The 25,703-nt window shown below is 40.0% G+C and overlaps 1 protein-coding gene across 1 annotated transcript; it reads right to left on the bottom strand.

Annotated features, from left to right (window-relative positions):
• Nucleotides 1-1,253: 1,253 nt before the first annotated feature.
• On the bottom strand, nt 1,254-25,067 carry NNMT (nicotinamide N-methyltransferase). The gene is made up of 3 exons (XM_090265963.1): nt 24,789-25,067; nt 23,794-24,001; nt 1,254-5,997 (listed from the first exon to the last, which is right to left on the bottom strand). Exons 1-3 carry the CDS (start codon nt 24,940-24,942, stop codon nt 5,565-5,567), a joined length of 795 nt encoding a protein of 264 aa, XP_090122089.1. The 5' UTR covers nt 24,943-25,067; the 3' UTR covers nt 1,254-5,564.
• Nucleotides 25,068-25,703: the final 636 nt, after the last annotated feature.

Genomic DNA, 25,703 nt, shown 5'->3' with positions numbered 1-25,703 from the left:
TTTGCTAGTGACTTGGTTATTCTGTTTGATTTCAGGGAAAATAAACAAAAGACCAGAAGCCAAATATTTACTTAGATCCCAGCTTCAGTTGGACAACAAACCTAAGAGGAGTGTGGCTGCGCCCCTTTCCCTTCTGCCAAACACACCCCTGAGCAGCTCGAAAGACCAGAGCAAATGCCACTTTTCTTGACAATCCCTTTCTGTAGCACCCTGTGCTTACTCATCTCAGAGCTCATATTGTGCTGAATTTCAACAGTTTGCGTGTCAGTTTCCCCCAGTGACTCGGAGTCCTTTAAGAACAGGGCCATGCCTTTCATCTCTGTTTGAAAGAAAAATATTGCCTGGCAGAGATGAGTCCCAGAAGCCCAGAGTACGGTCCAGTGACTTTCAAACATTTTTTCATCACAACCTACAGTAATAAATATATTGTACATCATGATCTATTAACAAATATATATACATAAATGTAATTTTATAGAACTTAAATTAATAACATACCAAGTGCCATTATCTAGAATGTTGTCTTCTAGTTTATTTTCTATTATTTTTCAAATGTTTATTGTAGTACACTGAATTGATTTTATGATACACTATTAAGCACCAACTTTCAGTTTAAAAAAATATTAGTGTAGTTGGCTTCATCTGCCCCCCCCCCTTTTTCTTATTTCTGATGGAAGTGTGGCTTCCACCATCCACTCTTCGAGTAGACCCTTCTCTCTTCCCCCTTGCTGGCAACAGTTTTGCACTGAATGAAAAGCTTTCCTCTGCCCGCCGATAACCAGAAGAGGGCGAACATGGCTACTGTCGGAGGCTTTCCTTCCTGAATTTGCCCATTTATGCAGCAAGGAATTTAAATTGAGTTAAGCCTTTCAAAACAAGAAGCCTTGCCATCGTATTTCCTTTTGTGAACTCCACTCATGGGGCTGCTAGGGAAAGGGGAAGGGAATTCGGCCTGTTTTTCTTTAACAAGAAGGAAGAGGAAGAAGTTGTGATTGGGAAATGCAGCAGGGAAAAGCATGATGGAACATGGACAAAACATGGAGAAATTAATGAAATCAATGTTCAGCTATTCTCCTGTCAGTTCCTTGGATTGGGTTTGAGCTCTTACATGTAGGACTGAGTGTTAGAAACTAACCAGAATGTCCACAAGAAACCGTATAAATCTTTGAGCACAAACAAGGCTGCTTCAGGGTCTAGATCAGGGATCAGTAAACTACAACCCTTGTACCAAATGCCAAGTCCACTCATCAACCTCTTTTTGTAAATAAGGTTTTATTGAGACACAGCCATGCCCATTTGTTTGCATATTGTCTAGGGCTGCTTTCACTATCACTCAGACTTAAGTAGTTTCAATGAAGACCGTAAGACCTGCAATATTTACTATATGGCCCTTTGCAGAAAAAGTTTACCAACCCTTGGTATAGATGCAAAGTGTTTCCTACCTCCTTGGGAGGTCACCCCCATAACTCTGAGGCAGCAAAAGCAGAACACTGGGCATGCTCAGTATCTTTCTCAAGGTAGCACTTGTCTTCCCGTTCCCAGAATTTTCAGTCTGCGGACACAGACCAGCAGCAGCACAACCTGAGCAGGAGAGGCTGAACAGGGCAGCTCTGCAGTACTGCCTTTAGAAGCCTGGAAACACTTGGGGTGTTACTGTGACCACAAAGATGAGGACCCTTGCGCCTGCTGACACCAGGGTTTTATTTGCCTTTTCAGTGCCTGGTGTGAGAAGCATATGTGAAGGGTGCTAAATAAATGTTTGCTGACTATTTCTTAAGTGAGAAAGGAGTTGGTGGCATGTGGTGCAGAAACGGATTCCCCAAAGCCCCTCTGGAAGGCAACGCTGGTGAAGAACCTGGGTGCCTGCAGCCCAGAACTGAAATCGTCTCTCCCACTTAGAGACCAGGACATCTTTTCTCAGCTGCTTTGACAATGAATACCAAAAGTAAAGATCGTGATAATGATTATAGGTCACAATATATAAATATTATGTACTTATCAAGTGCTAAGCATTACTCTAGGTCCTTTATAGATAGTAATTTATTTTAATTTTTATTCTCTTTCCAAGAAGTTCTGATTTAATTTCATTCTATAGATGAGGAAACCAAGGTGCAGAGAGGCTATATAACTTGCCCAAGGTAAAACAGCTAGTAAGTTGCAGAGACAGAATTTGAAAATAGGATGATCTTTGTAGCTGAAAAAAAAGATGGATTGCTAGAATGACAGAGATGCTGGCTCATTGCTTGGATCCAGTGAGCTTTCTCTTTTCTTTTTGTTGTCATCTAAGAATTTATTCATTCACTTAACAAACCTTAAGGAATGTGCCCTGTGTCTTTCTGTTTTGTCTGTAACTGGTCTAGAAGTGGGCATGTTCCTCAGTTATAGTCAATGGGATGTAAGAAGCCTGCTGGGGCCTTCTGAAAAAATTTCCAACCATGAATGTCCCACTCATGGGCAAAGGCAGAGGAGAAAGACAGCTGTTACCTGGACGTGATGCTTCACGATGCTGTTAAGTATCATTTTCTCCCAGAAGTGCGTACCCCTAAATTTCTTATTAGTGAGATTAATAAACCCCTGCTGTTTAAACCAGTTTTTGTCAGATATCCTGTCACTCAGACATTCTCCATTTCGTTATCCTGTTATATTTCTTTAGTAGATCTTATCACTGTCAGTAAGTATCCTATTTATTGACCTTACTTATCTGCCTATCTCCCCACTCCCTCTTCTAGAACTTAAGTTCCCAAGAACAGTACTCTTACCTCCACTACTCACTGCTTTGTCCCCAGGCCTAGACCATGTCTGGCCAAAGTGTTGGGGAATCTAAATAGAAACCAGAGGCCCACGGTTCAGTGGAGAAACAGAAAAATAAAGTTATAAAATATAGCACATGTCATCCTCGAAGTAAAAATCACAGAAGACGAGGTCTGCTTAGGAACTGTGTAAAGCTGTTGTAGCCAGTCTGCTTTCAGACTCACTCCCTGCCCCACTCCCTGACTCCCACACACTGCGCGCACATGCGTGCGCACGCACACATGTGCACACATGCACGCACACACACACACACACACAGAGCTATCATTTTCAAGCTTGTTTCAGAAAGAGATCACTTGGGGTTTTTTTCTTGCTTATATTACTTCATTTACTTAATCTTATGCCCTCTCTTGTAAAATCTGTCTTCAGTGTAGCTGATTTTACCTGACAGCCTGCTCTGAGTTCTCTGGACCGAAACATAGAGTAGGACTGTATTTAAATTTACCTATAGCCTTTATGTCAGATCACAGCAAATGTGTTATTTGTTCCTAACTTTCAAGGACACTACATTGAATTCAAAATGTTTCGAAGGAAATATTCAATCCAAGGAGCTGTGTTTTCAGTAGTAGAATTAATGATGAAAATCACTTGTTTTTAAAAGAGCTTTAAACCAGGAAATGCTGTTTTAAAGAAATATTTATGTTTTTGTTTGCACTTATGCAAAAATAAAGAAGCAAGGGCTATTGTTTGGGGAGAAGCTGTGGCCTTCACTCTTGAGTTGGTGAGGTCTATGGCACATGTTTGAGAGGATTCTGTTTCTAAAGACTTGGTCACTTCCTGGTGTCCTGGATGACTTTGGTGCTGGCTCCCATGGAGTCAAGTGTGCTCTTCTGAGGACATTTTCTTCCAGAAAGGACATGCAGGCCCAATTATCTCCACCCGATAAAGGAATAGAGCTAGATTCGACTTTCATGATCCAGGACTAACCTGTTATTGTCCTTCAGGACGGAATCTCTAGAACTGAAATCAGATTAGAATATTATGTTGTGTTGTGAATGTCCTATGAGCTTGAACTATTGAAAATATCCTGAAAATGGACCACACTGTGTTATGATACTATTGTCCTAAACAACTATGTAAATAAAAATGTACTGATGTTGGGCCCTTGTGTTCTGATGTGATTGTCCATGAATGCAGGGGGAGTTGGGGGGAAGTACTGTCCTCGGTGGGAAGCAGAAAGGTCCACTGTCAGTAACTCTAGGAAAATGGAAATCTTGGGATATGAAAGGATGAGGAGGGAAACCTCTCTCTCTTGTTTATGGTAGGGGGTCAGCACATTTTTTCTGTAATGACCCAGAGAATAGGAAGTTCAGGCTCTGCTAAATGTCAACTGAGCTCAAAAGAGTGAGGAGTTTTGGCTAGAAATAAATGACAAAGATTTATTCAATGTTCTTAGGGTTTGCAAACCAGAAACAACTAGGCAATATCTAGAGTGTTCCAAGAAGGAAAGAATAGCTGAGGGTTCTTACAGTAAAAAAGTATATTCTTGAGGAAAATCAGTTCTACATTCTTAGCCCCAAGATTGGTTCAAGATGATAATCGTGATATGTGTGGTGCTAATCATCAGATGTCCAGTGGTCTAGACATTGGAACATTTTCTTCTTGAGATCGTTCATGGTTACCTGGAGGTTTGATGTACATCCAGTCATTAACACAACACGCTGATGTGCACCCATCTATTGACACAGAACTGGAAATTTCAAAAGTTTAAGTTCCCAGAGTCACTTAAAACAAAAATAATTGTTTCTCTATGCCTCAGCCCACTTGAAATTAATAATTTAGCAGCTTGACTATAGTGATTCCATTTCATTTCTTCACTCTATTTCTCATGGGCCATTAGTACAGTTGCTGTCACAATTACTCAACCCTGGCATTATAGCACAAAAACAGCCACAGACAATACATAAATACATGGTCATGGCTATGTCTTAGTAACTTTTTACAAAACAGACAGTAGGCTGGATCTGGCACATGGGCCACAGTTTGTCAACCTTTGTTTTATACCATCGTGGGTGTTGGTGCCTGGGAACCAGAGACTGTAGGCATGCCATGGGAGGGATATGTATCTATCCTTACCCTTTCTCATCCCAAGATACTTGGGCAAGGCCTATGCCAATTCTGGATACCTTTCAGGACCCTTTAAGGATGTGGGCTCTAAAGACACTGTTTCTAATAGTAGCTGTAAGATAGTGTCTGTTATCTCTTTTGCTAACTCCTAAACTTCTCTTCAAGTAGAAGTGACAGCTTTGCTTAGGTGTGTCAAGGGAAGTAAGAGTAGGCCCCAACTCATTCTTGGGACCTAGGAGCAAAAGAAACAACTGTTCTCTGACCCCAGAGACAGAGGTGGTTCCAGTGGACCCCAGCAGAGGATGGGGTCCCTAGAGAAGGCAAGAGTTGAAGAGGAGGAGAAGCCTGTTCGTGGGAGAGAAGGAGGCAGCAGGCCCCCAAGGACATGAATACTGAATAACTTCAGACATTTCTCTATAGGGATGTGTGGACATAAGCTATCATAATCAGGATGCTTAAGGAGAATGATATTTTCTTTTATAATTACAGGTAGTGAAGACTAGACACAGAGTAGGTGGTCAACCAATTGCTCCTAAGTTGATTGACGGCTACAACCCTGTCCTAGACAAGCCATCAGGGCCCAAGTGATTAGCCTCTACTCAGCACAATGACCAAAAGTGTTAGAACCAAGGACTGAAGTCAGCTGTGTTAGTTAGATGAATTGCCTTAATTGTGATTACAAAGTGTCATGCAGAACTGCTCAGCTTCTGTCCCACCAAGAAGAAAATTCCTTCATTGTCAGCCACCGTGGGAGAATAGCTTTGAGAGATCACTTCAAACTGCTTGATGGTATAGCCAGCCTCTCTCACAGCAGCCTCTATTGCCTCCCGGCCCAGGCAGAGGCTGGAGAACCTCTGCTCACCAATCATATAGTAATTACTCTTCAGGGCATCCACGATTACCAGGTAGCCCCCTGGCTTCAGCAGGCTGCTGAGGTTCCTGAGGGCTGTGTGGTAGGCAGGGAGGTCTGGGCAGGCAGCATCCAGGCACAGCGTGCTGAGCAGGCAGTCAGCTGGGGGCAGGGAAACAGCACCCAGAGGCTGGCTCTGGGTCACATCACACTTCAGGACCTGCTTGATTGCCTTCCGCAACTTCTCCTCCTTCTCTTGCGTCTTTACTCTGAAACACAAAACCAACACACACTCTGTGCTACCTGTCTCATAGGGACCAAAAATCTCTTTGCTTGGGGCTGAAAAATCACAGTGTTGTCCCAAGTGTAATAACTTTAGGGCCATCCCAGTTGTAAAAGCAGAGAAAGGAGAATTGAGAAACCATTTTTGTATCTGAATGTGATCACATTAGTCTGGGCTGGGTTAAATCTTTTTATATGAAAATGATAATAAAAATACCTGCCCTGGCTGGTTAGAGCATCATCCCTATATGCCAAGGTTGCAGGTTCAATCCCTCTTCAGGGTACATACAAGAATCAACCAATGAATGCATAAATAAGTGGAACAACAGATCCATGTCTCTCTCTCCCCACCCACTCTAGAATCAATTAAAAAATAATATTAAGAAAAATAATATTAAGGCTATCTGACAGGAAAGGGGGTGGGGGGAGATGGAAGAGGGTATAAGGGAAATAAATGGTAATGAAAAAATACAATTGAAAAAAACCCTAGCTGCCTGCTTCTACACTGGACTGCTCCCATGAAATTATTCTTCCTCTGCTGCTTAAAATAGCACCTGGTTCATTTATTATTATTATTTTTAATGTGCCTTATTGATTATGCTATTACAGTTGTCCCAATTTCTTTTCACTTTGTTCCCCTCCACCCAGTGACATCCCTCCCTCCAGTTGCACCCCCACCTTGGTCCGTACCCATTGGTTGTGCATATAGTTCTTCTCAACATCTTCCTGTCTACTCCACTCCCTCCTACTATGCTTCTTAATTCCTGTATCACCACCCTCCCTTTTCCCCCTTCCCCCTCCTTGAGGACCACCCCCCAAAATATTCCCCATACCTATAATTCTTTTCCCAATCTCATTGCCTACTTAGTTTGCCTTTGTTTCAGTTTCCTAGTTTCTGTTGTTGGTAGTTGTGATACAGTTTTCATTTTAATGTTCATAGTTTTGATCCTCTTTCTCCTAAACAAGTCCCTTTAACACTTAATATAACAGTGGTTTGGGTCTGATGAACTCCTTCAGTTTTACTTTGTCCTGGAAGCACTTCCTTTGTAATCATGGTTATAGGTTTTTGCTTTTCATTACTTTGAATATTTCTTGCCAGTCCCTTCTTGTCTGCAGAGTTTCTTTTGAGAAATCAGCTGATAGTCTTATTGGGACCCCTTTGTATGTAATTCTCTCCTTCTCTTTTGCTGCTTTTAAGATTCTCTCTTTATCCTTAATTTTTGACATTTTGATTATAATGTGTCTTGGTGTGGTTCTCCCTGGGTCCAGTTTTTTTGGAACTCCCTGTGCTTCCTGGACCTGTAAGTCTATTTCCTTCCCCAAGTTAGGGAAGTTCTGTTTCATTATTTTTTCACATAATTTTTTAATTTTTAGTTCTTCTTCTTCACCTTCTGGCAACCCTATGATTCAGATGTTGGCCCACTTATAGCTGTCCCATAGGTGTCTGAGCCTCTCCTCATTTTCTTCACTTTTCATTTCCTCTTTCTGCACTGGATGACTGTTTGCTTCTTCCTTATGTTTTGATTTGTTGATTTGATTTGTTGGTTTTCTTTCCCGCACCACTAGTTTCGTATGTGTTTTTCTTCATTTTAGCAGGACTGGCCTTCATTCCTTCCCTGTCTTGTTTAAGATCTGCTGTTAGGTCTGCAAGCATTTGTATAACCAAAGCTCTGCACTGTGCCTCAGAAAGATTTCCTATCTCCTGCTCTGTTAGATTAGATATTTGCTGTCTGGTCAGCTGCGTGATTGGGATCTCTATCATGATCTGTGTCATCCTGACAGTTTTGTGTTTACCTTTGCTTCCTGGGTGGGGCTGTCACACCTCCTATGCTATAGGGGGCGGAGCCCCGTGTACTCGTCACTACTGTGGGGGGGGCGGGGGTACAAGATGGATTCCTGCCATTTACTCTCTGCTAAGAGACAGGGAGCTTCTTCCTCATCCCCATGACCTCTGGCCCTCATAGTCTGAGGCAATGGGGGTTTGCCTTCCCTGGCGTTGGAATCATGAGCTGACCGGTTTGGTCTTTAGCCAGGGGTGCTCCTTAGGCGCTTCTCGCCTCCCCTTAAATATGGGTGTCTGTGCTTACCGCCATCCCGCCACCATCGCTGCAGCTGCTGCTGTCAGCATAGCTTGACCTCTCTGTCCTGACTTCACCCCTCCTACCTGTCCAGATAAGCACCACTTCTTTATAATTTTATACATTGGACTTCCATGTAGCTTTATTTTCTGGAACTTCTGGTTGTCTCTAGTTTTGAGGTAGTTATATTCTTTCTTAGTTGTGGAGGGAGATGGAGCATATCAGTCTAGGCCTCCATCTTGGCCAGAAATTTTCCATTTATTATTATTTAATTATTATTAATTTATTAATTATTTATGATTACATTATTACCCTTGTCCCCTCTACCAAATTGCAAAGTAGTGATCACTTGATGCAAACATACCAGGTAATAGTGGATTTAAAATGCTGGAATGATATTTTTGTTGTAGCTGCTGGTTAATGAGGGGATAGGGTCATCATAGACATTTTTAGAAACTGTTGATCACTATAGCACAACTGTGGCCAGAGTGTCTCTAGAAAGAATAAAACTAATTAATATTCTCAGGCTCAAAAACATGTTACAGTACAGAGTGTGTTTCCTGAAGGAGATCTTTTTTCTTAGTAGCCTTGCTGGGAATCCTGTCCTCTTCCCCACATCAATGGGGTAGTGAGAGGAAATCAGTTAATGGAAGGAACAGAGAAGGCAAGTGCAGGAGATAGAATAGAATGCCTTGGATCCTTTTGAAATTTGTTATGGGAGGAATGAAGGGATGGACCGACAAATTAAACAAACACATAGAATGCACAAGAGAAACTGGAGAAACAGACGAAGGAGAAAGAAGCAGCATCAGATCAGAGAGGTAAAAGAAAGAGGAGAAATAAGTGTGCAAAGTGCCCACAAGGCCTCAGAGCCCAAATAAGAGTAATGACTTTGGCATCGAACCTGTTGAGGAACTTAATCAACAAAGCACCAGGGAGTAAATTGAGGCTTACATTCAGGGAACAGTTCCTTGGCTCCAGGAGAAGACAATCACTTGGGCAACAAGGTTTGATGGAGAGAGCAGAGGATGGCCCAACATCAGAGCAGGTGAGAGGCCTACACTGGCACCATTTCTGGCCATGATGAAAAGTCAATGGTTTAAATAAAACTTGGAGATTTACCTCCAGGTTGGATAATTTGAGATAATAGCAATTCGTTTTGAATATTCTATTTAAATATTTAGTTAAAATATTAAGCCTACAGCATATAATCAGTTTTTACAACATCTTTTATGTTTATTATAATTTTCCATTCAAGAAGCTTAGTAATAAAATATGAAAAGATGCTCAACATTATTGGCCATCAGAAAAATGGAAATCAAACTCTGAGATACCACTGCATACCCACTAGGATGTCTACAATAAAAAAGATAAATAATAACAATTGTTAACAAGGAAGTGGAGAAATTAGAACCCACACACACTGCTGATGAGAATGTAAAATGGTCCGGCTACTTTGGAAAACAGTCTGGAAGTCCTCAAAAAGTTAAACATAGAGTTAGTACATGATTCACGAATTCCACTCACAGGTCTTTACCCAAGAGAAATGAAAACATATGGTCACACAAAAACTTGTACATAAGTATGTATAGCAGCACTATTCACAATAGCCAAAAGATAGAAAAAACCCAAAGGTTCATCAAGTTATAAATTGATAAATAGAATCTGGTATATCTATACAATGGACTATCATTCATTAACAAAAAAGGAATAAACACTTGATGCTTGCTACAATATGGAAGAACCTTAAAAACATGATGCTAAGTGAAAGAATCCAAACACAAAGGGTCACATATGATTTCATTTACAGGAAATGTCCAGAAAAGACAAAGCTCTAGAGACTAAATGCAGGCCAGTCGTTGTCAGGCACTGGGAGGATGAAGGAAATGGGAGTGACTACTAATGGGCACAGAGTTTGTGTGGGAAGTTTTGAAAATGTTCTCAGATTGTGTTAAGAATTGAACAACTCTGTGAATATACTAATAACTATTGAATTGCGTGCTTTAAATGGGTGAATTTTGTGTTATATGAATTTTATCTCAGTAAAGTTATTTTATGAGAGAGAGAGAAAGAGAGCAAGCTTAGCAAGGTATTGGTTTCAGGGACTTCCTACCAACAAATAAACTGGTATATACAAGGAATAATTACTTTTGATTGACTCTACCTGATCTCTTATCAAGGGTAAAAATGGTAGTAGGGTGACCAATCTGTCTTGCTTGGTCTGGACTTTTCTGGTTTTCTCACTGAAAATCCCAGATCCTGGGAACCTCTCTCAGCCATGGGCAAAGTGGGAAAGTTTGTCATTCTAAAAGTAGGGAAATTGGGTACAAATATGCCACCCAGCCTGATAGAACATGGATAATGTATCTGACAGAACATTTTAAGAATAAATAATAATAATTCAACATAATGGAAGTCTGTGTGAAACACAAATTTGAGCAGGCAAATTAATCTAGAATAGGAAATTTTCAAATAACCTATTGTTGCATATGGATAGCTTAAATGTACACAAAAAGCTAAGGAAGTGACAGCACGGTGTTTTTAAATGTACTTAAAGATGACCTTTTATACTGGGAACATTTGGAAATGTGGACATAAGCGATTAAGTCAGAAGCAGGTTGGACCTCTTTGACCTATTGCATATCAAGCTATTTGAAAGACACAAGTTACCACTGAACCAGTGCTAGCCAGTCAGATGATGATGACAATTGCTCCCAAACTATGAGACACACTGTGAAGTCTAGAAATCTCACAGAGAATGTGCCAATTTGAGAGGGAAATTTGTTAGAAACACCCACCGTTGTGGATGTTTGCTTGTTCTTGGGTGGATAGCAAACATTGGTGAACTCAGTTGCTAAGGCAGCTGTGTAAAGATTACACCTCAGGGCTCCTCAGGGCCTGCAGGCTCCCCTGCTGGGAAATGGACTTGCCTGGAGACACAGGCAATTACCACTCAGCCTCACATTTAGCTCAAGAGGTAGGTAATAAACACACACCAGAAAAGTGTTATGCAGTTTCATAGAAAGCTAACATCCGTGTGGCCATTTCTCTTGTACTAAAGATGTACTCTTTCAAATGAATCAATATGCATAAAAGACAGCTATTCCCACCATAAAAATGCTATCTATAAAAGCCTGAGGGAGCAGGGGAAGGAGGGGAGGAATGAACGGATAAAGAGTAGCACTCCTGGGAAGAATACCAAAGAATCTCTTTCCATACCCCGCATAATTATCCTGAGATTTAGAGGACGTTCCTCCTGCCCTGTCTCTACAAAGCAGGTGGTAGATGAGATTCTCTGGGAAAAGCTTTATTCCATTACACTCACCTCCACCAAGCCCTGCCCCAAAGGTTCCAGCTGGACCTCCTGAGGAAGAGCCAGCAAAACATGTAAAGGAGATCAAAAGCTAAATAAGCTTGGATGTCAGTGTAAGGGTTATACGAACATGGAATAATCACTGGTAAACCTTTGATGTGGCCCCAGCTGAGTCAGGTGAAAGCCAGTCTAGGAGAGAGGCCGGAATGCAGAACACATGCACTCATTATTTTACAAGTATCTTTGTACCTCCATTATGTGCCAGAAAGGGTGCTGGGCCATGGGGCCCAAGTTGGAACCAATGGAATACAGGTTTTATCTTCATGGAGATAATGGTCTGGTGGGGGAGAAAGAATTAATCCAATGATGCTCCACAAAAATGAAACATTAAAGCTGTGATAAATGCTAGGAAGGGGAGGGATGTGGCACTAATGAGGAATGCTGGAAGCTTGACTTGGTCTAGAGTTTTAGGCAAAGCTCCTTGACAAAGAGATCGGGTAAGCAGAGACAGGATAAATAAGTAGGAGTTAACTAGACCAAGAGAGTACGGAGGGGAGGAGAATATTTCAGAAAGAGAAAATAGCAAGTGCAAAGGCACACACTTGGAAAGCCTACATGCACAGGCCATGTGGGGGAAACACGGAGAGGACAATGCCAGTGAGGCTGGGTCTCAGAAGGCAAAGCAGAGCAAGGAAGAAAGTGAGGCACACAGGGTTGGCAGGTGCCAGAGGAGGCAAGGCTTTGTGGACCATGTTAGGAATTTTGCTTTTTGTCCTGAAAGCCATGGGAAGTCATTAAGGGATGCTAAAGAAGGGAGCAATGTGAACAGATTTACATTTTCAGTTAATGATGTTGGGATGAGAGTGGAGGTGGGAAGCCAGTTGGGAGGGGGAAGGTAATAGCTTAAACCAGGGAAATAGAAAATATGGAAGAAAGATACTGGTTCAAGTGAAACCCAGGAAGTAAAATAAAACTTGGTGCTGGTCATGGAACATGACTAAGAGGGAGAGGACAAAATTGGCTTCCAGACTTCTGGTTTGTCCAATTATATGATGGTACCACTCAAGGAGATAAGAAAACCAGAAATGGAACAGATTTGGGGAGGATCATAGCTTGATTTGGAGCACATTGAGTTTGAGATGCTTTGAGACATACGAATAGAATGTTGACAACTTGAAGGAAATGGCCAGTTGAAGGTTTCTCAAGCTGCCCCTTTAATTTTCCCCAAGAGATAATGCATGAGAGTACTTATTTAAGAGAAAGGCATTCTTGCAAAAGGGAAAAATTTTTCCTAAGTGTACCTGAAATAATCGTCATGACCATCAAGATCCTGATTTTGAGAAAGAATATCAATCAATCTTCTACAAGACATGAAAACACAGATGCTTTGGAATCGAGCCATTTCACTACTTCATGGAAGAAATAGGGCACAACTGTGTCTGGGGCAATAGTCAAGCATCTTTTTAAAGAGCGTGAATATTTCTGTAGAGAGAACATTCACTTCAGAGAAATGCCACCTCGACAGGTGCTCGAGCTTTCCCTTCTCAAGCACACCATGGTGGGTACCGGAGCTGCTCTCTGCAGAGGCGGCCAGGAGGGGCTCCAGCATCCCCAGCACCCCCGGCTGCCCTGAGGGCTGAGAAGAGCTTGCAGAGCACACCTGCAACTCACTCGCACCCATCAATGGGTCCTGGCACAGCTGCCAGGAAGCTCTGCTCTAGACACCAGTGTTTCTCAAACTCAAATGCATATAGTTCCCTGCAGAGCTTGTTAAAATGCAGATTCTGATTTTGTAGGTAGGGAGTGGGGACCAAGAGTCCACATTTCTAACAAGATTCCAGGTGATGTAGAAGCTGATAAGCTGGGGACCACAAGGCAATGTGTTCCAAGCTCCAGGAGCCAGAGGTTAATTAATGCTGTTTCTAGGATTTCTTAAGGTAAAACCTCATTTTTCTTTGTTCGTGTTAGTATTTGACATTCTGACTTGATAAGTGAATACTGTGAGAAAAGAATTTGGTGCCAGTGTCTTTCAACTTTTAGGATAGTTGTAAAAATGAGTGGCATCTAAATGTACGGGTCACACTCCAAAGGTAGAGAAACAGGAGACAGTTTAAATTGTCTTTGACAGCAGTCAGCACAAGAAATAGCTTCATATAAAGAGAAAATAATCTCAGGGGAAATAGGTTGTGGGTTGATAGAGGTACTTGAAGATTTAAGAAAGACATAAGTTGAATGGGATCACTATCATTCTCAGAATAGTTGAAGCCACAGGATCTAGAACAAGGATAAGGTTGAGAATGCAGAATTTTCCTGCCAAAAATATAGTTCTTTAGTCTACCAGAGCAATTGGGAAGGAACAGTGTCTTAAGAGCCAGTTGTTACATGCTGATAATTCTGGCATGAGATAAGTAATGTATTTAGTATCCTGCCAGATTTTTAGGGTTCATTTCTGAATGAGATGGAAAGGCTTGTGATGTCTAGGGAAATTAAAGTTATAAAAGACTTCTTGATACATGAGTTGGATTTCAGAAAGGTGTGTTGTTTGACAATGACTGAGAACTTTTTTACAATCTTTCTCTGAAATTCTGAGAAATTTTTATTTATTAAGTAATTTTATGTATTATACAAATCCTCATAACTACAGTTATTTTTCTAGTTAATACTAATTTCATTCTGTGGAGTCGTGTGGTTAATAGAAAAGTTTTAAATTACTTTTATTTTGAAGAATATATCTTTAGTTCGAAAGCTATAGCCAGCATAAAATTCTAAGTAAGGGGTTTACAAGTTAAAATGGCAATATGAAAATAGCTTCTTTTAACTTCTCACTAAATTCCGGGGCGTTGGGGGATGAAGCAATATTTAAGCAGTACTAACCAATATTACTATATTGCTCATGTGGAGAGCAGCAAAAATACATTCCTGTATATGAATGGGTTTAGAAAATATGTCACTTATGTGTACTTCTTGAAAAAATTATTGGAAGACTAGCTGACTAAGAGCTGAATCAGAATAAAAACCTCAAACAACTAGAAAAATCATATAAAATGAGCATAAAATATTTCCACATAATTGCAAATATAATTACAAGCAAATGTCCAAACTGATCTTGAAAGAAAATATAATACTTTGAATTATAGTATATGAATTTTAAATATCCAATTTTAACAATGAACATTGGGAAGAGATTTGCCAGAAGTTCTTTGGGTATGAAAAATTGTTAAATTCCTCATAGTACAAGGAAGGAAAATTACTAATTCTTACCTGATATTGATAAACTGAGAGTGTGTGTCCAGCAGCCCTGCATTATAAGAAATACTAAAAGAAGTTCTTCCGGTGAAGTGGAATGATGCCAAATAGAAACCTAGATCTGCAGAAAGGAGTGAAGAATGCTAGACAGGACAGATAAGTACGTAAAAATATATATAAGGATATAACAATCCTTACACACACACACACACACACACACACACATAGTTGTTTAACTGACTTATGTAGATATGCTTAGAAGTACTGGACTGTACACTTAAAGACAATTAGGATAATAAATTTTATGGTATGCATTTTTTAACCACAATTAACAATAAAGCAATAAAAAACAAATAAAGCTACTACTGACTGCTTAAAGCAAAAACAATATGCAATGTAGTTTTATAGTATATCATCGGCAGCCGTCCGTCTCGAGAGATGATGGTGTAGCTTCCTAAGAGTCTATCTGCACCGCCGAGAATGGCTGTGCAGTCCAACTCGGGAGTGACACGGTATCTGTCTCCTCCCATATTGAATCAACATCTTGTGATGACGCTGGAGTGTCCTCTCCAGTGAAGCTGAAGCTACAGAGCCTGGGCAGGGTGATATGGAGGGTCTGCTGTTGCCCATGCAGCAGACGCCCCCTCTCTTCGCAGCTGAAGGGTCCAAGGGAAAGACGGAGTCAATACAGCTTGGCTTCAGGTGCGCCGCAGGAGTTGCCGGTGTTGACTACAACGTCGAACCGCCTTAGGGACTCCGGCTCCGGATTTTCTGTCGGGGTTTACTCCCTTAGCCTTTCCCCTGAAGAGGTATGCCGCAAGGCAGCGGAGGTTTTTTGGAATCAGAGTCTTCCTTCTCTGATTTATAGTATATATACAATAAAATATATGACAACATGTGCACAAGGGGTGGGAGAGTGGGTTAAAGAAATTATAATGTTGTAATATCTTACTTTGTTCGTGAGGTAATAGATATGTTAAAGATATATAATGTCATTTCTAGAAAAATCACATGTGTGGACACACAAACACAAAATAGGTCAACAGAGGAGATAAAAGTCAATAGAAAAGATAAAAAAGGAATATTAAAAATATGTATACTTATACCTAGGAGAGGCAGGAACAAAGGCACAAATGAACAACAAAGAGATGGGTCAAATAGAAAATATATATCAGGATGATAGACTTAGGCTCAACCATGCATTATCAATAATTATATTAAATGTAAATTAACTAAACAATCCAATTAAAAGGCAGAACTTGTCAGATTGGGTTGAAAAACAAGACCTCCAACATGCCATTTTCAAGAAAAACACTTTAAGCATAAAAACACATATTGAAAACAAAAGGGTCGTAAAAGACATACCATGTATGTTATCTGTTGCTGTATCATAAATTATCACCAAATGTAGCAGTTAAAAATGACAAACAATTATCTAACAGTTTCTGTGCAGTGGGTATCTGGGTACAGATTGGTAGAGGGTCTCTGGTGCAAGGTCTCATCTGAATGTCCGCTTGGGAGGACATTTTCTTCCAAGCTCACTCCTCAGGATATGTGATTGAGAGGAAGAGAGAGCACCCACTAGGGAAGCTGTAGTCTTTTTGTAACCTCATCTCAGAATTGATGTCCTATCATTCTGCTGCTTTGACCTGGTTAGAATCAATCACTAAATCCAACAGACACTCAAGTGGAGGAAATTAAATAAGAGTTTAAATACTTGAGGTGAGGATTATTGAGGGCCATCTTGGAGGCTACCTGGTAGCCCTCACAAACATCAAGCATAAGATGGCTGGTATGGCCATATTAATATCTAAGTAGACTTCAAGACGAAGTATATTACTGGAGGAAAAGGGAGATATTTCATAATGATAAAATGGTCAATTCATTAAGAAGATATAACAATCCTGAAAATGTATGCAGTTATAACAAAGCTTCAAAATACAGGAAGCAAATGTTGACTCAGTGATGAGGAGCAAGAGCTAAATCCACAATCATAGTTTGAAATTTTAATACCTCTCAGTAATTGATTAAAAACTCATGCAGAAAATTTGAACAATACTATCATTCTACCTGACTTAATTGATATTTATAGAAAGTAAACTCATAACTGGACAATATACATTATTTTCAATGTAGAAAGCATGTAGATTGTTCACCAGGGTAGGCTATATGCTGACAATAAAATAAATCTCTGACTATAACAAAATTTAATTAGAAACCAAAACCAATAAGATAGCTAGAAAGCTCCCATAATTTTTGGGAATAAAGCAACATAATTCTAAATAATTTATGGTCAAAGAAGAAATCACAAAGGAAGTTTAAAAATATGCTGAATTCAATAATAATAAAAATATGACATATCAAAAATCATGGGATTCAGTTAAAACAATGCTGAAGGAAACTCATAGTTTTAAATGCCTACTTTATAAGAAAAAATGTTTGAACTCAATGATCTAAGCTTCCATTTAAGAAGCTGGGACGCAAAAGCACATTAAAACTAAAGTAAGTGAAAGAAAGAAAATAAGAATAGAAATCAATATCATATAAAATGGACAATCAAGATAATCAACAAAGCCAAAAGTTGGTCATTTGAAAAGATTAATAAAATGTATCAATCTACAGCAAGATTTTCCAAAAAATTTTTTAAATTATCAATTTCAAGAATGAAAGAGAGAATATTACTACAGATTTTACAAACATAAAAGGGTAATAAATGAATATGGTAAGAAAAAAAAAACTTGTGTCAGTAAAGTTGACTACCAGGATGAAGAGAACAAATTTCTTGAAAAATAGTACTTACCAAAACATACAAAAGAAGAAATAGAAACTTCAAATAGCCATTAAAGCAATAGTATTCTTAGTAAAAAATCTTCACATTCATGAAAAAACCTCCAAGTACAGATAGCTTCACTAGTGAATTCCATATATCATTTAAGTAAGAAATAATACTGATAATAAAAACTCTTAAAAAACAGGAGGAAGAAGCACTTTCAACTTGTTATATGAATCTAGAATCATGCTGATACCAAAATCTGCCAAGCATGTTTAAAATCAAGCTCATCTCCCTCATAAATACAGACACAAAAAAGAATACCACTTCATGAGCAAGGGGTTTAGGTCAATTTGGTTTAAACATTCAAAATCATCCAATGTAATTCATATTACCAGAATAAAGGAGAAAAATTATTTGGCTATCTCTCAACAAATGCAAACATTTGACAAAATTCAACATTTGATTAAAAAATCCCAAGAAACTAGGAATTATAAGGGAACTTAGTCTGATAAATAATACTATGAAAAATCCAGAGCTAACTAACATAATTCTTAATGATGAATCATTGAATATGATTTCTTAACATATGGAAAAAGGCATAAATATCTGCTCTCATAATTTTTATTCAATATTGTTTGGAAGTTCTAAACAATGTAATAAGGCCAGAAAAATAAATAAAAGGCATAAAGGTGGAATAGAAGGACATAAAATTTTTATTTGCAGATGATATGAGTGTACATAGAAAACCCTATGGATCTACTTGGAATACAGTGAGCTCCGGCTAATGGCAGGGCAGGGGTGGGGGTGGGGTGGCAGGGGCAGGCGCTGTTGGGAGACCATGCAGAGTAAGCCCAGCCCAGTTGCCCTGGGCCCCTCGCAGCCCACCTGTGCTCTCACATTCAGGAGCTCAAGCCTGAGACAATGGTGTAATGTATATCCTCACTCTGGTTATGCTCTGGGTGTACAAAAAGTTTCTAGAGCCATACATATACCCTGTAATTTCCCGCTTTTGTTAGTCACATGTGGCCTAGAAAAGCTATACAAGAATCCAGTGATAAAAGCAAAGGCAAAATAGACTGTAAGTGTGCAGACATAAGTGGATTACCAACAGAAATCTCTGATAAAAAGAAAGACTAAAGTGATTGTCCCAGAGGACCTCATTGTTTTTGAAATGGACCTGGTAATCTGAAGCACCTCCTTTGTGATTATCTCTTTTTCTCCTAGACCAGAATTTGGGACAGATAGTTTAGATATTTACCTGATACTAATCAGGAAATATATGCTATTTATATTTTAAAATGTACTTAGTTATATTTAATTATCTAATTCCCGAGTTCCTTTTTCATTAAAGTAACTTTTATTTCTGTTATTGCAGTTTTAATAATATGAATAAATAGAAGGTTTGTGTCAGTAAACACTGTTACTAAATCAGCACCTAAACATCCTTGGGCCTCTAGCTTTTGCTCAGGCTCTTCAAATTTGAGTAAAGTATATTTTTACTGTGCAACAGTGTAGTGAAACTGTGAGGTAAAATGAAAGGGAGTTTTTGGAGATGATAATGACTTGAAACATAAAGTTATAATTACTGTCCAACACAATGGAGCAGCTTGTCTGTAAGAATAGTACTTACTGTTTATTGCTAAAGAAGATAGCAAAGACAAGAAATAGAGGAAATTTCTTTGAAAAATGGAACAGCTTTTATATAAATGTCTAATGTATATTATAACATTCTAAAAAAAAAAAGAAAACCCTATTAAATCTACAAAAAAAAAAAGTTGTAAAATTAATTAATGAAGCCAGCAAGATCACAGGACACAAGACCAATATACAAAAATCAATTGTATTTCTATATAGTAGCAAATAAAATAAAAATAAAATTAATAAAAGGAAATAAAAATATAATTTAAAAATATATTTAATAATAACATTAAAAATGTGACACATGGACCTGGCTGCTGTGGCTCAGTGGATTGAGCATCAGCCTGCGAGCCAAGTGTTGCTGGTTTGATTCCCAGTCAGGGCACATGACAAGGGTGCACGTCAGGTCCCCAGTTGGGGGCACATGAGAGGCAACCACACAGTGATGTTTCTTTCCCTCTCTTTCTCCTTTCCCCTCTCTCTAAAAATAAATAAACAAACAAATTAATTAATTAATTATTTTTTAAAAAGAATGTGATATTTTATATCAATGTTTAAAAAAATGCGACATGGGAAAATTTTAACAAAATATATGCAAAATATGAGAACTATAAAACACTGCTGGGAGGAATTAAATGGAGACTTAAACCATGCTTATGGACTAAATGGTCAATATATCCATTCTCATAAACTGATCTATAAACTCAAAGAAAACACAGCCAAAGTTTTTGCATGTTTTTTGAATAAACTGACAAGTTTATTCTAAAATTAATGGCACTAAATTTGCCAAAATAATTTTGAAAAAGATCAAAGTTGGAGGACTTACACTATCTGGCAAAAGGGATAAAATACCAGCATAAATCAAGAGGAAATTTAATCACTCTGCATAATAGCAAAAAAGGTTAATTGGGAACAAAATATAAAACTCCCAGTTTATTCATACTGCTATATTATAAAAGACTGTACTACTGATGACTGCACAGCCATTCTCGGCGGTGCAGATAGACTCTTAAGAAGCTACACCATCGTCTCTCGAGACGGACGGCTGCCGACTACTGATGAGTGACCTTGACTACTTTCATTTCGTAATCCATGTTTACTAACAATAAAACAGTGTAGCAATGATATGAAAATAAATGAAGATAAAGTTTAGAATACATTTTTTAAAAAAATCCTCATCCTAGGACTTTTAATTTTATTTTATTGCTTTTAGACAGAGATTAAGGGGGAAAGAGAAAGAGAAAGAGAAACATTGATGTGCGAGAGAAATGTCCTTTTGTTCTATGGGACAACACTCTAACCAACTGAGCCACACTGGCCAGAGCTAGAATGCTCTTTAGAGAGAGGGGGAGGGAGGGAAAAAGTGAGGGAGAGGAACATCAATGTGTGAGAAAAACATTGATCGCTGCCTTTTGCAGGACCCCGCTCCTGCAACTGGGGACCGGGCCTACAACTCACGGGTGTGCTCTGACTGAGAATTGAACCGGCGACCTTTGAGTCTGCAGGGTAATATCCAACCCACTGAGCTATACCAATCAGGGCTAGAATATTCTTAAAAAGCTCAAAGTTAGCAAACTGCTCAAAAAATATGGGGGGGTTAAAGAAATAGAAGCAGACTTTAGAGTTAGTTTCCAAAGGGAAACCGACTCAGGAATAAACACAGTTGGTGACCAGATGGGACACAAAAGTAAGTGCAAGTACAGGAACATGACCATCACTCCAGAAAAAGAGCACAGAGGCACAGAGGCAGCATATTCCTTAGGGCCATGTTAAGGCCACACAATCTTACATTTTCCCCTGAGATTCAGGAATATTGCCTCAATCCTCCTGTTGTTCAAGTTCAGAAATATGAAAGTCACCCTTGATATGTGATACCAACTCTTTATCCATCCTATTTCAAAAATGCATCTTAAAATCATCTACCTCTCTCCATGACCTAGTCCAAACCACCATCATCTCTTATTTGGATTTAAGTTGCTTCCTTTCTGCATCTCTCATTCTCCTCTAACCCCCTCTAATCCATTCTCCACACAATAGCCAGAGAGATCTTTATAAATGCAAATTGGGTTGCAACATTCTCTTGGTTATACCTCTAATACAGTCCTATTACAGTTGAAGTCCACAATCTTTTACTTGATCTTAAGGACCCAAATGATCTGGCACTTGTCTGTCTTCCCTGAGGTAAGTTCTAGAAGACAGAAACCTCCTCTGTCTTGTTTACCATTCTATCCCAGTAGCTAGCTAGCACTGCAGCACATCACAGGTGATCGATATAGGTTTGCTGAATGAATGCTAGTTTCTTTAACCATGTGCAAAAAATGTTAGCACTTGTTTCTTGAGGGGGGTTGTCTTACCAGGAAATTAGTGCCCTATCCTGATCGTCGTCGGCAGCCATCCGTCTCGAGAGACGATGGTGTAGCTTCTTAAGAGTCTATCTGCACCGCCGAGAATGGTTGTGCAGTCCGACTCGGGAGTGACACGGTATCTGTCTCCTCCCGTGTTGAATCGACATCTTGCGATGAAGCTACAGAACCTGGGCAGGGTGATATGGAGGGTCTGCTGTTGCCCATGCAGCAGACCCCCCCTCTCTTCGCAGCTGAAGGGTCCAAGGGAAAGACGGAGTCAATACAGCTTGGCTTCAGGTGCGCCGCAGGAGTTGCCGGTGTTGACTACAACGTCAAACCGCCTTAGGGACTCCGGCTCCGGATTTTCTGTCGGGGTTTACTCCCTTAGCCTTTCCCCTGAAGAGGTATGCCGCAAGGCAGCGGAGGTTTTTTGGAGTCAGAGTTTTCCTTCTCTGATGTGCCCTGACTGGAAGATCGAACCAGCGACACTTAGCTCGCAGGCCGACGCTCAATCCATTGAGCCAAACCAGCCAGGACCATCCAGAGATGTACTGCCCGGGTTATAGGGTAGGACAGTCATGAGTGTCCTAGACTACCTGTCTATACACTGAAAGGAGAGATTGAGCCTCACATTTCTGCCCTCGAGTAATTTCTCTTTCAGCCTACATCTTCTGTTAATCACACAGATTATACAATACTGCCTGTTATTATACAAGCAAATTGGCAAAGCCATTGTCTAAATATGTAAAATATTCAAAAAGGGAAAGCAAGATTAAAACTTCATAAAAACAAAAAAGGATCTCTACTAAAAGCCTCAATGAACTTTCCTGGACAAAACATTTGGGATTTTCTATTTTGCTGGTATCAGAATTCCTTCTTCATTCTATGGTTACCTTTTTTTGTCCATCGGAGGCAAAGAAACGCTGCTGCTTTTCCACTTCACTTTGACATTCTCCTGGAAAACAGTCCTATTCAGGGCAATGAAATACCGTTCCAAGATGACCAGTCTCTGCTTGAGTCTCAGGGCTGAGAGGCTGGTGGTGGCCGACCGGATGGCCAGAGCTTGCTGCTCCTTGACCAGCACAGAAAGACACTCCTTCAGCTCGTTCACATCTGGTTGCCTGCCCCATACCCAGCTCTCTAGGATTGCCTTGGACTTGTATGCAGGTGCAGGAGTTTCTTCTTCATCCTTTTTTTCTTTATCATTCAGATCTTCTTTCTTTCTATCCTGATCACATCATGAGATATGTTCATTAAAAACATATATGCTTTTCCATTGTGAAAGAAAAGACAGAGGATGTGTGAACACACAAAGTATGCATTATATGACCAAATGGGAGAATATAGGAAAGAGGGGATTGGGGAAGGAAGCGAGAGATTTCATGTAAAAATTAAATCCTGGGTAAGGGAAGTGGGGAAAGACAGAAAAAATGTACAAAATAAATCACCACAGGAGCAGAAAAAAAACTTTTAAGTATAACTGAGCATATAAAATGTAGCAGACAGGGCCAGCAGGAGCCTAGACAATATACTAAAGTAGTCTTTTTATGCAGTTACAAAGGAGTTGGTGGGGTCTTGGCAGTATGCCTAAGGACAAAAACAATATGTTCCAAGACCTGATGGTTGGCTGGGCAGCAGAGTTGGAGGCACATCAGGACAAGAGAACAAGTCAGTGAAATGCAGAACTGGCCACCTATGCCTAATAGATTATTGCCAATTTCTCATGTGGGGAGAAATAGTAATTTAAACTAGATTTGTTTGCGTAAGTTTACTTGTAGATAGGGTAGTTCAGATTTTGGTCATTAATTGAGTTTTGTAAAGTTCTAATTTTATGGGTGGTGAAGTAACAAGTTCCTTTCAAATAATCCTTTTATGCTGCTAATCTCAGTTTTAAAACATAGGCAGTTTTTTGTCGTGTCTGATCGTGTCAACATTAGCTACCCTCACAGCAGAATCCTATGTTCTTGGAAGGCTAGCAGCAGAATGGCACTAGGGGGACAAACTCTGCCACTCAAAAGCTTCTAGTGAGGAGTTGGTTTCGCCTCTTGAAGTTGTCCTAAAACAAGATCCTAACATACCTGGCCAGCACATGGAGCCCACACACAGGCCAGCAAAAGTTCAGTATCTATCTCTTCAGCTCTCTCCCTATATTCTGGTGCACGCGCGCGCGCGCGCGCGCGCGCACACACACACACACACACACACACACACAAGTCTGCCTTGTTCTCATTCCCTCATTCTCCATTTGGATTTCACTTTGATCTCTCTCTTTCTGTCTTCTTTGCTTTTCAACTTGGACTCTTAAGGATAATTGTTTCTGAAAAACAAACTCGTTCAAGTTCCCACTCCTACCTCCCAGAAAGCCCAGAAATATAGGCCAGGTTCCCTACCTGTTACCTTCGAGCTCACACACATAGTTCACTACTGGGGACCAGTCAAAGGCCCCTGGTTCCTTCTTCAGCCATTTCTCCAGCTCCTGCAGGTTCTGGTCAGTATAGTCAGTAGCAATAATTTTCTTGAAGGATTCACAAGCAGAGAGGAGCTGATAGATGGTGGGGCCAGAGCCGATGTCAATCAGGAGGTCTCCCTTTATGCCAGCTGGTGTAGAGGAGGGACCGGGAAGGGGAGTTAGGCTTTACATGGTGGCAGACAGAGCTGACTTGCACTATCTTTAATGGCATTACAATGGAGAGCCCCAGCAAGAGTCCCAAAGACAGACTATCTCTCTCACTGGTAGACCATTGTGACTCACTACTCTAACACCAAAGTCTTTTTTTTAAAACAGCTTTTTATTCTCTATTCCCCACTCCAGAGTGGAGGCATACTGCTAGGATATTTTTAGGTCTAGGAGAAGGACAAAATTAATTAATCTGGTGCTGCTACACAGCAAATGTTAAAACTATTAAGGAATGTGTTTGGGGAAACTTATATTTTTTTAAATCGACTTTACATAATACCTTTACCCAAAAAGCATCCAGTTCTTCATATGTTGGTAGGTCTTCATCTCATGCATATTTATAACATTCTTTTGAGTTAGGAACAGAATAAGTATTAGAATCTCCATTTCTTAAGTGGCCCATCACAAGGTTTAAATGGCCAGCTCTGGTCACATAGCAAATCCATGCAGAATCAAGGGCAGAACTCCTATCCTCTGGTTTTCCTTTCATATGACCGTACAAGGTAATGGATATAAAAACACTTTGTAAAGTGTAAAATGTCCATACCAACATTAGTTTTTATCTTAGCTACATAAGTCGGTGATACCAAAAGGGCTGTCAAATAGCAATGACTAGACAGAAAACCCAGTCATGCCCTGTGAGCCTATCTATATGACTGACGTTTCAGAGGGGGAGGGACAAGAGACATAGACAACAGACAAACTTACCCACACAGAATATATTGAAAAGATTTTTCAGAAGAAGCCTAAGAATCTGGTTTTCCGCAGAGTGTCTGGACCCAAAACTGTAATATTTTTCTAGATAATCTCGAGGGTTAAAATGGCTCAGGTAGGTGTCCTTGGAGGTGAAGCCAGATTCCATTGTATCTCACTGCTAGGCCACTCGTCCACTGCACTACCTCCCTATCCTCCAGAAGCCAGGGAGCCAGCTGCAGAAATTGTCCTCCTGAGTCTCAGGCTTTCAACATTTCTCTGTCAGTTCAGCCCACCCCTTAGAGACAGGGGTTTGGTTAAACACTAACTGAGAGAAATATACCAAAATTGTTTGGCTGTTCTAGAAAGTGATGAAATTCTTGGAGAAGGTGTTCTAGGATAAGGAGGGAGTGGCAGGGGGAAGAACATGAGCTGCATGCAGTGCTGGCCAAGAGGCAAAGTTCAGCGTGTAAGGGATTATAGATAGTAGAGATCGATTGGGTTCATCAGGGAAATGATTGAACTCACAGGAGAACCACTAAGTCCAGAGAGGTCATCTCCCCACAGCAATTTATTCTTCTCTTTTTTACAGTGACTCTCTCAGGAAAGAGAGTCACAAAGAATGATTTAAGTTTAAACATGTTAAAGAAAGAAGAGAGGAGAAGGACAAGAATAGGAAATATGTTCAGGGCTGAGGAATGCTGGCTGAAGAAGGAGTCTCAGATGAAGTCTAGAAAAAGGAAAGGTGAAGGAGCAATTTAAAAATCCTGAATGAGGCTTTCCCTCATATCTAGGCCAGCCATAATCTATAACCCTTTCCTTGTATTCCATCCCTCCATCCCCTCCTTGTAAGTCTGCACCTTCACCCACCACTCCATCTCCCAGCAGCTGACAAGCACTCTTTCCTAAGTCTCCCCCACTCCTTTCTGT

This window comes from Furipterus horrens, unplaced genomic scaffold (assembly GCF_987537825.1).
Source record: "Furipterus horrens unplaced genomic scaffold, mFurHor1.1.pri manual_scaffold_2, whole genome shotgun sequence".
NCBI lineage: Eukaryota > Metazoa > Chordata > Mammalia > Chiroptera > Furipteridae > Furipterus > Furipterus horrens.
Note: the sequence above shows the minus strand (reverse complement) of the source record. Positions and strands in the feature narration are given on the sequence as shown.